This window comes from Anomaloglossus baeobatrachus, chromosome 7, assembly GCF_048569485.1.
Source record: "Anomaloglossus baeobatrachus isolate aAnoBae1 chromosome 7, aAnoBae1.hap1, whole genome shotgun sequence".
Lineage (NCBI taxonomy): Eukaryota > Metazoa > Chordata > Amphibia > Anura > Aromobatidae > Anomaloglossus > Anomaloglossus baeobatrachus.
In genome coordinates this window covers 91,087,037-91,102,798 of record NC_134359.1, presented here as the reverse complement: position 1 = coordinate 91,102,798, position 15,762 = coordinate 91,087,037, and the positions used below count along the sequence as shown (strand labels likewise).

Here is a 15,762-nt window from a genome sequence, read left to right as displayed (position 1 = left end):
AGCCTAAAGCAGATTTGCAATACTGTGTGTGTGTGTGTGTGTGTGTGTGTGTGTGTGTGTGCGTGTGTGCAGTACAGACCAAAAGTTTGGACACACCTTCTCATTCAAAGAGTTTTTTTTTATTTTCAAGACTCCGAAAATTGTAGATTCACATTGAAGGCATCAAAACTATGAATTAACACATGTGGAATGAAATACTTAACAAAAAAGTGTGAAACAACTGAAAATATGTCTTATAGTCTAGGTTCTGCAAAGTAGCCACCTTTTGCTTTCATTACTGCTTTGCACACTCTTTGCCTCTTGAAGCTTATCAAGAGAATGCCGTCACCGGAAATGGTTTTCACTTCACAGGTGTGCCCTGTCGGGTTTAATAAGTGGGATTTCTTACCCTATAAATGGGGTTGGGACAATCAGTTGTGTTGTGCAGAAGGTGGATACACAGCTGATAGTCCTACTGAATAGACTGTTAGCGGCTTTTTTCTTGCCATAATACAAATTCTAAGTAAAGAAAAACGAGTGGCCATCATTACTTTAAGAAATGAAGGTCAGTCAGTCTGACAAATTGGGAAAACTTTGAAAGTGTCCACAAATGCAGTGGCAAAAACCATCAACCAGGTCAATGCCACACACAGTTCTAGCAGAAGACACATCTCTAGAATAACTGTTAAGAGGAGACTTTGTGCAGCAGGCCTTCATGGTAAAATAGCTGCTAGGAAACCACTGCTAAGGACAGGCAAGCAGCAGAAGAGACTTGTTTGGGCTAAAGAACACAAGGAATGGACATTAGACCAGTGGAAATCTGTGCTTTGGTCTGATGAGTCCAAATTTGAGATCTTTGGATCCAACCACCATGTCTTTGTGCAACGCCGAAAAGGTGAATGGATGGACTCTACATGCCGGGTTCCCACCGTGAAGCATGGAGGAGGAGGTGTGATGGTGTGGGGGCGCTTTGCTGGTGACACTGTTGGGGATTTATTCAAAATTGAAGGCATACTGAACCAGCATGGCTACCACAGCATCTTGCAGCGATGTGCTATTCCATCCGGTTTGCGTTTAGTTGGACCATCATTTATTTTTCAACAGGACATTGACCCCAAACACACCTCCAGGCTGTCTATGTGCTATTTGACTAAGAAGGAGAGTGATGGGGTGCTACGCCAGATAACCTGGTCTCCACAGTCACCAGACCTGAACCCAATCGAGATCGTTTGGGGTGAGCTGGACCGCAGAGTGAAGGCAAAAGGGCCAACAAGTGCTAAGCATCTCTGGGAACTCCTTCAAGACTGTTGGAAAACCATTTCCGGTGACTACCTCTTGAAGCTCATCAAGAGAATGCCAAGAGTGTGCAAAGCAGTAATCAAAGCAAAAGGGGGCTACTTTGAAGAACCTAGAATATAAGACATATTTTCAGTTGTTTCACACTTTTTTGTTAAGTATTTCATTCCACATGTTTTAATTCATAGTTTTGATGCCTTCAATGTGAATCTACAATTTTCAGAGTCATGAAAATAAAGAAAATTCTTTGAATGAGAGAGTGTGTCCAAACTGTTGGTCTGTACTGTGTATATATAATACTAGAAGGTGGCCCGATTCTACGCATCGGGTATTCTAGAATTTACGTTTTGTGTAGTTCATGTATGATTTTTGTTATTTATATAGATGTTGTTGTGTGTAGTTACCAAGTGTTTGTGTAGGGGCTGTACATGTTCTGGGTGTGGCGGGGGGTGATAGCGGTGTTGTATGTGTGTTGCGTGTGTTGCGTTGTTTGTGGAGCGCTGTGTGTCTGTAGCGTTGTGTGTGTGTGTGTGTTGCGCGGTTTGTGTGTGGTGTGTTTGCAAGCGATATCCCAGGATGTTGTGAGTGTGTGGATGCGATGTGATGTGTGTGTGTGTATGTTCCGCCGCTGCAGGACCTTGATGCGCTGGTAACTATGCTACCATGGTTACCAGCGTATCCCGTCCCCCGCTCGCACGGGAGCCCACACCAGCATACAGCGGCAACCCCAGCAATGCAAGGGTATTTGTCAGCTTGGTTGGCGGCGTACGCTGATGTAGGCTCCCGGGGGTACAGCACTCACCTGGGAGTCGTGGCTCCGTGTCAGTCGGTTCGGGGAATGCGTGCGGTGGGCGGGGCCAGAGCGAGTGTGTATTGCGTGAGGGGGCGGGGCGTGGGCGAGTTGCCTGGGCGAGCGGCCAATCCATGCGGGGGGCGGGGCCATGGCGAGCCCAGTGGCCAATCAGCTTTGTGTCACCGTAAGGACACAATTTTGGAGGAAGACAGACAGACAGACAGAATAAGGCAAATATACATACATATATATATATAGTGAAAATGTTGTTCGCTCTGTCAATGCTGCATGTTGCTGCTTTTGAAATTGGCTTGTTAACTAATCTTTCTTTTCTCTTCAGCTGCTTCCCATCTCCACATTCCATATCGTAAAAGTGATCCAGTAGGAGGACATGTTCCGCTGAGTATCTCTGGAGAGATTCAGCAATATGGCTGCACAAAAGATTCGGTCCGCTAACGCTAATGGTCTGCCACGTTGCAAGTCTGAGGGAACACTCATTGATATTAGTAGCAGCGCCCCTGATCAGAGCCTTAGTGATGTCAAAGGTAAGCTACAAAAGATATTCACTGTACTTTATTTTTTAAATTGTCACATTTGAATTATGTTTTGATTGCGTCATAGAGGAGCCAATAAATATGCGCGTGTACTGTATGTGTATCTATCTATCTAGATGATTTAAAAAAAAGTTAGTGTACATATAATAACATTTTACACCTTTCACCACATGCTGCTGCCTTTAAAAGATACCTGATATTTATAGTCTATCTGAGTGATAATGGGATAATACCATTAGACACAATTTTAGGGAAGTTACTCTCTTAAAAGTGCCTTCCTACCAATATATGTTAAATTTGTGGTCCAAAGGCAAAAGTAAATTTTATTTAAATCTCTATCTATTTGATGCTATATTCTAAGCTATTTTCTAATATATTTGTATTAAAAAATCCCTACCATTCCCTAACTACACTATCTAATTGCTATTCTATTTATTATATCTATTACCTGTCTGATGATGATTTGTTTAAGAATCCCAGTACATGCTGGAATACTAAAACAAAGTGTCATCAGGGGGCAGAGTCTGGGGCAGTGATCGCCGCTTCTGTCTCCTGCCTGAAATGCTGGTTCAGGGGCTGGTCTGTCGCTTTGTCCCTCCCTGCACTGTGTGGTTTGCAGTGCACAGCGCTTGCTCTCTTGTTGGCTCAAATGTGTAATAATCTGCTTGGAACAGCTGTGTCTATACCCGGCATGCAGGAGACCAGGGATTTAATCAGTGGAGGCGGTGCTAGTCCCTGCATGCCGGGTATAGACAATGCTCTGTTAGTGGCTGATTATTACAGATTTGAGCCAACAAGAGACAGGAGAGCTATCGCTGTGCACGTTGCAGAGTGCGCAGTACACAGTTCTGGGAGGGACACAGAGGGACAGAACAGACTTTGAAATCCGTGTCATGATGATGCTTCATTTCAGGGAGGGGGCAGAAGCAGAGGTCACTGCCACAAATTCTGTCCCCTGATGACACTTTGTTTGAGTATCCCAGCATGCACTAGGATTCTCGAACAAATCATCATTAGACAGGAAATAGAAAAAATAAATAGAATAGCAGTTAAATAATGTAGATGAGGGAACAATAGCAAATTTGTAATTAAAGTATAATAGAAAATAGATTCTAGCATCAAATAGGGATTTAAATGAAATTTATGTTTCACTTTGGACTATCCATTTAATTATTAAATCAAAAGATTATACAGAGGAACCTTGGTTAATGAGAACAATCCGTTCTGGGACTGTGCTTGTTAATCAAGTTAGTCGTTCAGCAAAGCAAGATTTCCCATAGGAAATCATTGCAATGCAGACAATTCGTTCCACAACTTGTTAAATGTCCCATCCTGGTGCACTATTGTGCCATTCCACGCACGCACAAACACGCACGCACAAACACACAAAAACAGATTATGCTCACCTTACCTTCCGTTCCCTCGCCGGTCTCCTGAAACTTGCAGTTCGCTCGTAGAAGACGTGTATCGGGTAACCAAGACATCAGATGTCAGACCTTCAGCACTCAGCGTGATGACGTCAAAGGCAGGAGCTGCTTGCCTCTGATTGGCCAGCGTGCTGCCTTTGAGTAGTGCCTGACAGGGGAAGTTGGCAGCGCGCTGGCCAATCAGAGGCAAGAGGCTCCTGCCTTTGATGTCAGCGCTCTGGGAGCTGAAAGTCCGGCATCGATCGCCTTGGTTACACGATACATGCAAGTTCCAGGAAGCCGGCGAGGGAATGGAAGGTAAGGTGAGCATATATGTGTGTGTGCGTGCGTGCGTGTGTGTTTGTGTGGACTGCAAGAGCGGGTTAGGGCTCGGTGGATGTACGGAACCGGAAGTGTGTGCGGTGAGTATTTTGCTCGTACATCAAGGGTTTCTCGTAAACCGAGTTACAAATTTACAGAAAGCCTTGCTCGTTAGGCTAAATACTCGCTAACTGGGTTACTCGTTAAGCGAGGTTCCATTGTATCAGTATATTTGATTGGCTTTACATATCTACCATAGAGCAGTTTGCAGCACCGCTGCAGGGACCCTCTCTGTTTATTGCTTCTCACTTTTTCTGTGGCTTTATCCTGCTTAGTTACTGAAAAGTTGCATTATATGTCAGATTGCCAAAGTGCCCCCTAATTCAGCATTTTATTTTTGACCAGTTCATTTTCAGTTTAATCCCGTATATTTTTTTTTTTTGCTCACCACACGTGTACATTTTGCTTCCAAAATGTTCCCACGTGTGTGAGAATTTTATCGTGTTATCATGTTGTCGTATTTTTCTGGTCTTTACCAAATTTTAATTGCCACGTTCTCTGCGTTGTATTTATCATAAACACTATAGGGATTACTGTAAATAATATTCACTTAGTATAAAGTGCATGAGCTCCCCCACCCCTATCACGGGCTGCTTTTGAGGATTGTGCTTCTTTTTTTTTTTTTTCCCTCCTTTTGTAAGATATTGCCATTATGCTTTTTATGATTACTTCTACATTTATGCAAATCAGTAACTAAAATTCTGTTACATCTACTTGCCTTCCAGTAGCTCGTAGGGCAGTTTTCCAGCAGTCTAGCTCTGAACCCACTAAGGCTGCTTTCACACATCCGGTTTGAGCAGTGCGGCTCAATCCGGCTGTAAAACCTATGCAACGGATACGGCGACAAAACCGCATCCTTTGCATAAGTTTTTTTTACATGCGGCCCGTCCGGTTTTTGCCGCTTGCGGCACACTACTGAGCATGCGCAGTGGCAAAAACCGCATGCGGGGGCCGGATTAGTATTAGTTTGTACTGCTGGTAAACTCCAAGGACAAATATTCTGAGCATTCGGCTAAAATTAGTAGCATTTAGTTAAATTTGTTGATCCTGTTTAGTAATCTATTGTTTGGTTTTTTTTTTCTATATTTTTCAGTGTTGTCACCTAGTTCTTTGCGTATCGACAGTCCTACATCGCTGGAGAATGTAAAGGAGGTGGTGGCTATTAAGGATTATTGTCCCAGTAACTTTACCACCCTGAAATTTTCTAAAGGAGAACACCTATATGTGCTGGACACGTCTGGAGGTGAATGGTGGTATGCCCACAATACAACAGAAATGGGTTACATACCATCTGCCTATGTACAACCTGTCAACTATCGGGACTCCTGCCTCAGCGACAGTGGTATGATAGATGGATTGATGGAAAGTGTTGATGAAGGTGTTAAAGAACTGGATCTCTTAGGTGAATGGACTGATATCCTTAATCAGAACTCTGTTAAAACAAATAACAACAACCCCTTCTTGCGACCTGTTTCAAACCCTTTTCTGAATGGCCCAGTGAATACCCCACAAAACGTTGCTCCAGATTCTGGAAATTCGGTGGATTTGCTGATATTTGATCCATTAGCACCTTCATCTGCTAGCTCTACAGAAACTAGTAATGATGTGTTTTCAGAGTTTTTACCACGTGCCAACCAGTTCAATTTAATGGAAGAGCTAGCTCCTGTAAAGAGGGATAACCCATTCTTCCGGAGCAAACGTTCCTACAGCCTCTCCGAGCTGTCCATTCTCCAGGCAAAGTCTGATAATCCAGCCACGGGTAGCTTTTTTGCTGGTCTCAAGTCCCCAGCTCCTGAGCAGTTCCAGAGCAGGGAAGATTTCAGAACTGCATGGCTCAATCACCGCAAGCTGGCCCGGTCCTGCCATGATCTGGACTTGCTGGGCCAGAATCCTGGCTGGGGTCAGACTCAGCCTGTGGAAACGAGCATTGTCTGCAGGCTGGACAGCTCAGGGGGTGCCGTGCAGCTGCCGGATACAAACATTAGTATTCATGTCCCAGAAGGACATGTAGCTTCTGGTGAGACGCAGCAAATCTCTCTCAAAGCCTTGCTTGATCCCCCACTGGAACTCAACAATGATAGGTGCACAACGGTAAGCCCGGTGCTGGAAATCAAACTAAGCAATATGGAGGTGCAGACCTCCCTGACTTTAGAGGTCAAAGTCTCTGTAGAACTGCGATGTAATATACCTGCTCCAAGCGGCGTTGCCATAAAATGCTTGCGTAGTGATGCTAAAGAAGGTCCTTACAACTTATTGCCTCATTCCTACACATATGGGGACACCGTACAAGTTAATTTGGAAAATTTAGAACCAGTTATGTATGTTGTGATGGTCGTACAAGCCCAGATGATGGTACCTCCTTCTACGGTGTGGCAGTATGTTAACAAGAAGGTAACTGTTGGACTTTATGGCCCCAAGCATATTCATCCTTCATTTAAAGCTGTACTTGCTATATTTGGTCATGACTGTGCTCCTAAGACACTTTTGGTTAATGAGGTAAACCATCAAATCCATGGGGCAGCACCAGTAACCTTACAGCTATGGGGAAAACAACAATTTGTCCTTTCCAAACCTCAGGATCTCAAACTTTGCCTTTTCTCCAACATGACCAACTATAGAGTGGAAGCCGGCGACCAGGGCAAGATTGTAAGAGGATTTCAACTCAAACTGGGTAAAATCAGCCGCTTAATCTTTCCAATTAATTGCCATGACCCTGCACAGCTTTCCGATTTCACTCTCCGGGTGCAGGTTAGAGATGAAGTAGGTAACATCTTATCACAATACTGCGTACAAACCCCAAGGCCTCCTCCAAAAACTGGCCTTAAATCTACGGGACCAAGAAGATTTCTTAAGAAAAAAGAAGTTGGAAAAATAGTTTTATCTCCACTGGCTGTTACATGTAAGTATCCGACATTCCAGGAACGGCAGATAACCAACTTAAAATATGGCAAACTAATAAAAACTGTTGTGCGGCAAAGTAAAAATCCCTATCTACTGGAGTACAAGAAGGGAGATGTGGTGGCTCTTCTGAGTGAAGAGAAGATTCGACTAAAGGGACAACTGTGGACTAAAGAGTGGTACATTGGGTATTACCAGGGCAAAATAGGCCTGATTCATGCTAAAAATATACTCGTTGTAGGAAAAGCAAAACCGAACCTTTTCTCTGGATCAGAATTGACAACGAGCGCCCTTTTAGAGCAGATCCTGAGACCTTGTAAGTTCTTAACCTATATTTATGCCTCAGTTCGGACCTTGCTAATGGAGAACATTGGTAGCTGGAGATCCTTTGCTGATGCCCTTGGTTATGGAAATCTACCCCTTTCCTACTTTTGCCGTGTGGAACTGGAGCATGAGACTGAAAGGGTGGCATCTGTACTGGAGAAACTAAAGGAGGAGTGCAACAACAATGAAGGCAAGGAAAGAAAGTCCTTCCAAAAGGAGCTGATTTCGGTAAGGATGACTTCTGAATGAAGTTTCTTCATCAACCTGCTTTTGGTTTTTGTTTATTTTGTTCTTTCTGGGAGATGTAGTACATTTTGCTTTTCACAAACAATGTTGCTATAGTTTGTTACCAATAATTACAAGGCTCGCACAATGCCATGAGGTAACGTGAGGCTTAAGGGTACTTTACACACAACGATATCGCTAACAATATATCGTCGGGGTCACGTCGTTAGTGACGCACATCCAGCGCCGTTAGCGATATCGTTGTGTGTGACACCAAGGAGCAACGATCGCAAAAATGTCAAAAATCGTTGGTGGTGCATGCCGCTGGTTGTTTGTCGTTCCTGCAGCGTCACACATCGCTATGTGTAACGCCGCAGGAACGACGAACATCTCCTTATCTGCGTCCACCGGCAATGAGGAAGGAAGGAGATGGGCGGCATGTTCCGGCCTCTCATCTCCGCCCCTCCTCTGCTATTGGGCGGCCGCTTAGTTACGCCGCAGTGATGTCGCTATGACGCCGAACTCTCCTCCTTCTTGAAGGAGGGATTGTAAGGCGGTCACAGCGACGTCGCTGGAAAGGTATGTGCGTGTGACGCTGCCGTAGCGATAATGTTCGCTACGGCAGCGATCAAATGTCGCACGAACGACGGGAACGGGTGCTATCGCTCGCAACATCGCTAGCAATGTCGCAGCGTGTGTAAAGCACCCTTTAGATACTAGGTCTAATTGACGCGAGTGGTGGCCAGGATGCCGGCAATCGAGGACCAACCGAGGAAGTTGGCACTGTCCTGCTCCGGCTGCCATGGAGTATCGAAGTGTACATCATACCAGGGTCCAGGGTTTTGTGACTTTTTGCTTATCGCTGTTTGCAAACTTTCTTGAAGCATTTTTTTTTCCACAACTGGTTGTTTGACTTGCCTAAGCTAGATATATTGTACTAATGTGCACTAAACACATCAGTGGCACAAATGTCTTGTTTTGAAGGTAGTGTTTTAGTGGTAGGTAAGAACAAAAAAAAAAAAAAAAAAAATATCCCAACAAATTATTTGAAAGTGTAGCTTAAATCAGATTTTTCACCTTTTGTCATTTCTTACACCCAGACCAACCCTTTAGCCTAAAAATGTTAATCAATCTTACTTATCCTCTGCAGCTTCACCACTTTCCTTAGTCGTTCTTAACCAAAAAGCTTTAAATGCATATGTTGAAACAAATTCTTTACTACGACCAATATTGGGCTTGCAAAGGTTTTGTCTGATTTGTGAATACAATTATCAGACAAAGAAGAAATATACTTTTGGTTCATCACTATTTTACAGAATTTGCATTGTATTACCATACAGTGATTTAAGCTGTTTATTATAAACGTCTATATCATGATTCTTGTTGCGTCCTATAGGCCTTACTGAAAATGGACTGCCAAGGGCTGGTGGTCCGCCTTATTCAGGATTTTGTATTACTCACGACTGCAGTTGAGGTTGCGCAACGTTGGCGAGAGCTGGCCGAGAAACTAGCCAAAGTGTCAAGACAACAGATGGAAGGCTATGAAGCCCCCCACCGTGACAAAAATGGAATGCTGGACAGTGAGGTAAGAGGGTTCACGTCCAACACATTATGCTGTCACATCACACTGATATCATTCAAGGACTATGTAAAAACATAACATTTCACTAAATATACTCCATCAAAACTACAGAATTAGAAATGTATCACCAGTTTACCCCAAGTGCTTCATCACAGGTGACTATAGATTGTCTGGCATCACGGCTCAGCTCTACTGAATGTATTGGGCTGTCCAATACTACAAACAACCTGTGACAGGTGTGGCATGATTTTTGGCAGTAAGCAGCCCTGTATTTTTAATTCTACACACACACATTTTAAGCTTAACTGATATTATGTCAACCAAAATTACTGTGATCTTCAGATCACTGCCATTTAAGGAAAAACCGCAGTCTAATGGCTTCCAAACACATCTTATAAAAATGTATAATATCAAGAGAAAGAAACTGAATCATATTCCAAACTGTGAATGAATAAAAATACTTTTATTGAAAACCAGTTTTTAAATTCATAATTCAAGGTGAGTACACAAAGGGGAAGGAACAGTGCAGGAAAGTGGACAAGCATATACCAAGGGATGCGGAAAGGGTAAAAATCGGAGCAAGGATCAATTTAGATAAATACGGGATGTAAAAATAGTTTAATTAAATATCAAGTACACTATATTGCACTATACCACATGGATTAGGAGGAGCCATACTACTGAATAACCAAGATTGTATATATAGGTGTATATAGCCATTCTCACTAAAGAAAAATGAATAAAGAGGTGACAAGGCCCAATAGCTCGAGCACCAGAGTTGTATGGTGGCCAAAATTTTTAAACAAGTCGGCACATATGAAATAAATGGCACAGACTGCACATGTAAGGATTAGTGTATAACCCAGCAATAGTGTGCACCGTGGTAGTACAAGGTACTGGTTTTCAATAATAAAGTACTTTTATTCATTCACAGTTTGGAATATGACTCAGTTTCTTTCTCTTGATATATGTTTTGGAGTTTTCGTATAATATAGATAGATAGAGAGATATGGATAGAGAGATATGGATAGAGAGATATGGATAGAGAGATATGGATAGAGAGATATGGATAGAGAGATATGGATAGAGAGATATGGATAGAGAGATATGGATAGAGAGATATGGATAGAGAGATATGGATAGAGAGATATGGATAGAGATATAGATATCTATGGCGAGATATACATATATAGATATAGATAGAGAGATATAGATATATATATGTATAGATAGATATATAATAGAGAGATAGATAGATAGAGATATTTATATATAGATAGATAGATAGATATATCTATATATCTCTATCTATTTTTTTTTTTTTTTTTTTTTATTTTGGATTATATTGATTTCTTCTTATAAAAATTGTCCGAAAAAGCCAGAGTAGCCCATAATGAATGATTTTAGGCGGTTTTGGTCAAACAAACGATTGTTCATTTCAACCGATTACAGACTGAGTGTCTAACGTACATTATTTTTCAAAAAACCAATGTCCAAGCGTGTTGCCTTTTTTTTGCGGATTGTTAAAAAACATCCAACATGGCTAATTCAGTCAGAGATGTCCCAAACAACCAACATTCCATATTGTCCTAAGGCAATAGACATTCCTTAACTGGTCTTTCTTCCTTTCCACAAAAATTGGATATAATCCATTAAACACCGCTAACGTCATGGGTAATTGTTTAATCTTTGTACATGAAGGATTAGATCACATTGAAAGGGACCTCCAGGGTCATTGTGTCCAACCCCCTGTGAGTACAGAATTTACTAAACCATCCCACACATGTCTGTCAAGCCCCATGAAGTCTTCCATTTCTCGTGGCAGCCTGTACTACTCATTGATCTCTTTCACTGTCAAAAAGCTTTTTCTAATATCTAATCTGTATGTTCTCCCTTTCAGTTTCACCCCATTGCTTATGTGTTTCCATGTGCAAATGAGAATAAGGATGATCCCTCCACATCCCTTCAGATATTTGTAGACCGCTATTAAGTCTCCTCCTAGCCTTCTTTTTTTGCAAGTTAAAGATTCCCAGATCCTTTAACTATTCCCTGTAGGACACGGTTTGCAGACCGGTCACCATCATGGTAGCTCTTTTTTTTTTTTTTTTTTTTTTATTTTAATTTGCAAAAGGGGAAATTGATCAGGTTATCAGCAGCGCAATTGTTTAAGTCTGTTTTTTGGGAAATTATTTTGTCATTCACACCAAATTTATCAAATTGTTAAAATGATACTATATAGAGCAAAGCCTTCTCAATACATGGCGTGTGCCAGTTGTGTTATACAGCCTTCACCTACCTCTAACAGCAGCAGTCACTGCTTGCTCTGATCGCTGCTGTTTAACCTTTGTCAGGCTGCATAATTTTGCCAAAATTTCTCGACCCCTTATCTCGGAAGGGGGTGGAGATATTTTATTTAAATTTGGCCAATATATTCTGGACCAAAACTGCTGAGATGTCACGAAATTTCAGCCCTCTACGGCTTTTCGAAAAAAAAAATTATTGCAATTTAAAAAGGGAATAGTTACAATTGTACCTATTCAGCCGGACGGAGGTTAAGTACAGCAACTGAGTAATCCTTGGGTGCCCTAGCTGATGAATAGATCTACAGCTAGCCATGTAAAAAAGTCTTTTGTACAACTTTGACTGCAATCTAAAAAAGTTATGGGTCTCAGAAAATAGCAACACAAACCAAATGCTTTTAATAAATAAATAAAAAAAATACATATAATTTACTATGACCATATTCTTCCTGACCTGCAGAATGGTGTTGTCACATCATCTTTACTGCACACTGAACACATTAAAAAGGAAACGCAAATTGCAAATTTTTTCCTAGTTATGGTAAAATGAATGGGCAGCACGGTAGCTCAGTGGTTAGCACTGCAGTATTGCAACGCTGGGGTCCTGGGTTCGAATCTCACCATGGACAACATCTGCAAGTAGTTTGTTCTCCCCTCATTTGCATGTGTTTTCTCCCACACTCCAAAGACATACAGATGGGGAATTTAGATTGTGAGCCCCAATTTGGAATATGTTAGCTCTATATAAAAATAGAGATTTTATTTTATTTAATGGTGTCTTTCAAAACTCTAACTTGCCCATCTAAAAATGTCCTGACACAACAATGAAGAGGAGGAATAAAATCACAAAAAAAAAAAAAAATCAAAATTTTGTTCAAGGTGTGAAAAATACAATGTGCAAGTTTTGGATGCCAGAAAAGTGGCACACAGACCTTGAACTGTTTTCTCTCTTAACGTTAAAAGTTGTATAGAAGAGATCTTGGATGAAAGCTGTTCACCACTGCGCTGCCGTGCAGAAAAAGACTTCAGAGTTTGATATGCCAAATAGTGACTTTATTTCTCTACGCGTTTCGGAGCTCAGGAAACAAAGGTTCTCCTGATGAAGGAGCCTGAGCTCCGAAACGCGTAGAGAAATAAAATCACTATTTGGCATATCAAACTCTGATATCTTTTTCTGCACGGCAGCGCGGTGGTGACCCCCTTCCATCCAAGATATCTTCTGTACATCCACTACGGGGACTGCAGCAGCCAAAAACTATTCACTACATACCCTATTCAGTGGTTGTGAGTGTTTACAACCATCCCAGGTGAGCGCATCCCGAAATCTATCCGGGTAGGACTCTATCTGAGTAGTAAAAGTTGGTAGTTTATGTAAAAAAAAATAATTTTCTTTAATTCAACTTTTGGCCAACTTTTTTTTTTTTTCTTGTGCTGTTTAGTTCTTAATATTGTCTACTCATCAATACAGTGGCACTAGCAAGTCCTTCTAGAAGTCATCCATGTACCCTAGGAGCTAACAATTCATTGTAACACTCTGCTTTTGTTCTCAGGCCATGTGGAAGCCAGCCTATGACTTTCTTCTTACCTGGAGTGCGCAGATTGGGGACAGCTACCGAGACGTCATCCAGGAGCTCCACACAGGCCTGGATAAAATGCGCAGTCCCATCACCAAGAGGTGGAAGCATCTCACAGGGACGCTCATTCTCGTGAATTCTTTGGACACTCTGAGAGCGAACGCTTTCAGCACACAGGAGCAGGAGGACTGCGTCATATGACCTGCACATTAATATGGATGGACTGGGCACCGAATGCCTGTTTTTAATGCATTACTTGTTAGATTTGGACTGTTACCGTCAGATATTTAATGTTGTGAATTTTGTACAATTTTGGCACCTTTAGTGCTGTGTAATGTTCCCGTGAGCGATGTAAATTAGTGAAACAGATTGACTCCTCCGTTGGCAAGGGGTTACATCTGCACCTATTTAATTTTTTTAATCCATGCAGACATACCTTTGTTAGTCTGTACACTGGATGACCCTGGCTTTTAGTTCCCTTTTCATGTTTGTTCTATCTCTAGGGATTGTGTACAGTGTAAATATTGGGGATGGTTTAGAGACACAGGGTGATTTGTGAGCCGGAGATTTAATCCTCCTGACTCCTTATGAATGGTTTCTGAATGAGCACAAATGCGTTCACTTTTTTCTTTTTAATCCTATCCTTCTGCGTTTCTTCTTCATAGTTGTTGATTGCCTCCTTGCACAGGGTCGTTTGTTACTTGTAGTTCATGTTCTGCATGGATTATTTTATATGACCTTCCCCTATTGGGTTTTTTGTTACCATGTGATTTTTAACTTTTTCATTTTGGCTTAATGTAGCCTTGTAAATATGTAGTTATGTCCCAGAACCCTCCCCTAAGGGGTCTTTGATACTGTGTTCCGATCTCCGTTCGGTGGTCCTGTCGGGGCTTCCTTTCGAACCACCCACAAATCTGGTTTCAGACGAATGCACCAACAGGGCCACTGACTATAATGGTGCAGGCAGAATCACCTTATGCTCTGTCATGCACCATTTTCGGGAGTATATGCCTATTGGAGACGGACACCCAGATGCAATCTACTACGTTTGGCTCTCCGTCTCCAGTAAGTGTATACTCCCGAAAATGGTGCACGACAGAGCACACAGAGATTCCATCTGCACCATTATAGTCAATGGCCCCATAGGCACATATGTCCAAAACTCGTTTTGCTGGGGATTCGGACGGATGCCCCAACGGGACCACTGAACTGAGATCGGAACGCAGCTTGAAAGGCCGCTAAGTGTAACGTAGGACATCTACAGGACAATCTTTTGTCACACGTGCCTGTTTAAAGCAATACATAAAGTGGATCTAGTTGGTGAAACTGGATGCTATTAACCAATGCAGTCTAATCAGGTTATCACTTCAATCGCCTTTACCTGGAAATAAGAACAGTCTGCCTGGTTTTATGAGTTAGTGTTCTCAGTCTCAATCTGACTTCCTAACTGGTCCACCGGTCCCTAGGACGTAAGTGTTTTTGCTGTGCCTTATACCTTCACCCCTCCCAACAGACAGGTGGGCTGACGAGTCTTGCTCACTCCATCCTCATCGTTTTAGTTCTTCATTGCACGTCTGCATAGTCCAATAACCGGATGGTGGACACCAAGCGAAAAGCTTTTACTACTGGAGGATGTGGGCAAGGAGCAGATGTGTCCTTTCTTTTTTTTATTCCTTTTCTGTGTCTTGTGAACTTATTTCTGACAGATTTCTTAACTACCTCGCATTCATTTCACACGAGTCTAATAAAAGTCTAAGGTCAAAGAATTGTAAGATGCGATGTTTATTTCATTCTAACATTCGGTGTATTTAGAGATGGACAAAAAATGATCAAAGTAAAAAGGAATTTGCCTCCAGGTTTTTACCACTTAATCTAACAGCAACATAAGGTAAGGACAGAGACTTTAATTCCAGCGATGTGTCACTTAATGGGCTGCTTTCTGTGGTTGTGAAAAAAAAACAACACTGTTTTATCAAAAGATTATCACTAGCGGATTAGTAAATCTGTTGCCATGTGGTCCTCAATATTAGTGAGCTCTGTATAACCCCACCCTTTCCACTGATTGGCAGCTTTCTGCCTATGCACAGTGTAAAAATGGCTCACGTAGGTCATTAAAAAAATAGCCTTACCAATACCAGGCCAGATTACCAATTCAGTAGCAGGATGCAGCAGGTCCCCATGATAAAGAAGGGGGCATCATAGGTGCAAAATACTGACAAAAGAACCACTCACAACCTACCAATTAATGTAGGAGGTGACTGCCTAATATCACACATGCACGCAGATGAAGTTTGCATAGGGCACCAGTCACACAGGTACGTGTAGTGCACTGTGTCTAGCTTACAGCCTATTGATGACGTCTAGACTATTGGCTCAGGCGGGTTGCAAGCACCAAATAAGTGCACCCCACAGGACATACACCCCAATACACCAACAATAAAGGGCCTGGA

The 15,762-nt window shown here is 42.1% G+C and overlaps 1 protein-coding gene across 1 annotated transcript in view; it reads left to right on the top strand.

The window, feature by feature from the left end:
- SH3BP4 (SH3 domain binding protein 4) overlaps nt 1–15,078 on the top strand; it is a 74,182-nt gene extending 59,104 nt beyond the window's left edge. Inside the window, exons 2-5 of the mRNA XM_075317470.1 lie at nt 2,409–2,613; nt 5,503–7,859; nt 9,253–9,441; nt 13,289–15,078. Of these exons, the coding sequence (XP_075173585.1) occupies nt 2,496–2,613; nt 5,503–7,859; nt 9,253–9,441; nt 13,289–13,513 (2,889 nt within the window). The 5' untranslated portion in view covers nt 2,409–2,495 and the 3' untranslated portion in view covers nt 13,514–15,078. The remainder of the gene's footprint in view (nt 1–2,408; nt 2,614–5,502; nt 7,860–9,252; nt 9,442–13,288) is intronic.
- Nucleotides 15,079–15,762: the final 684 nt, after the last annotated feature.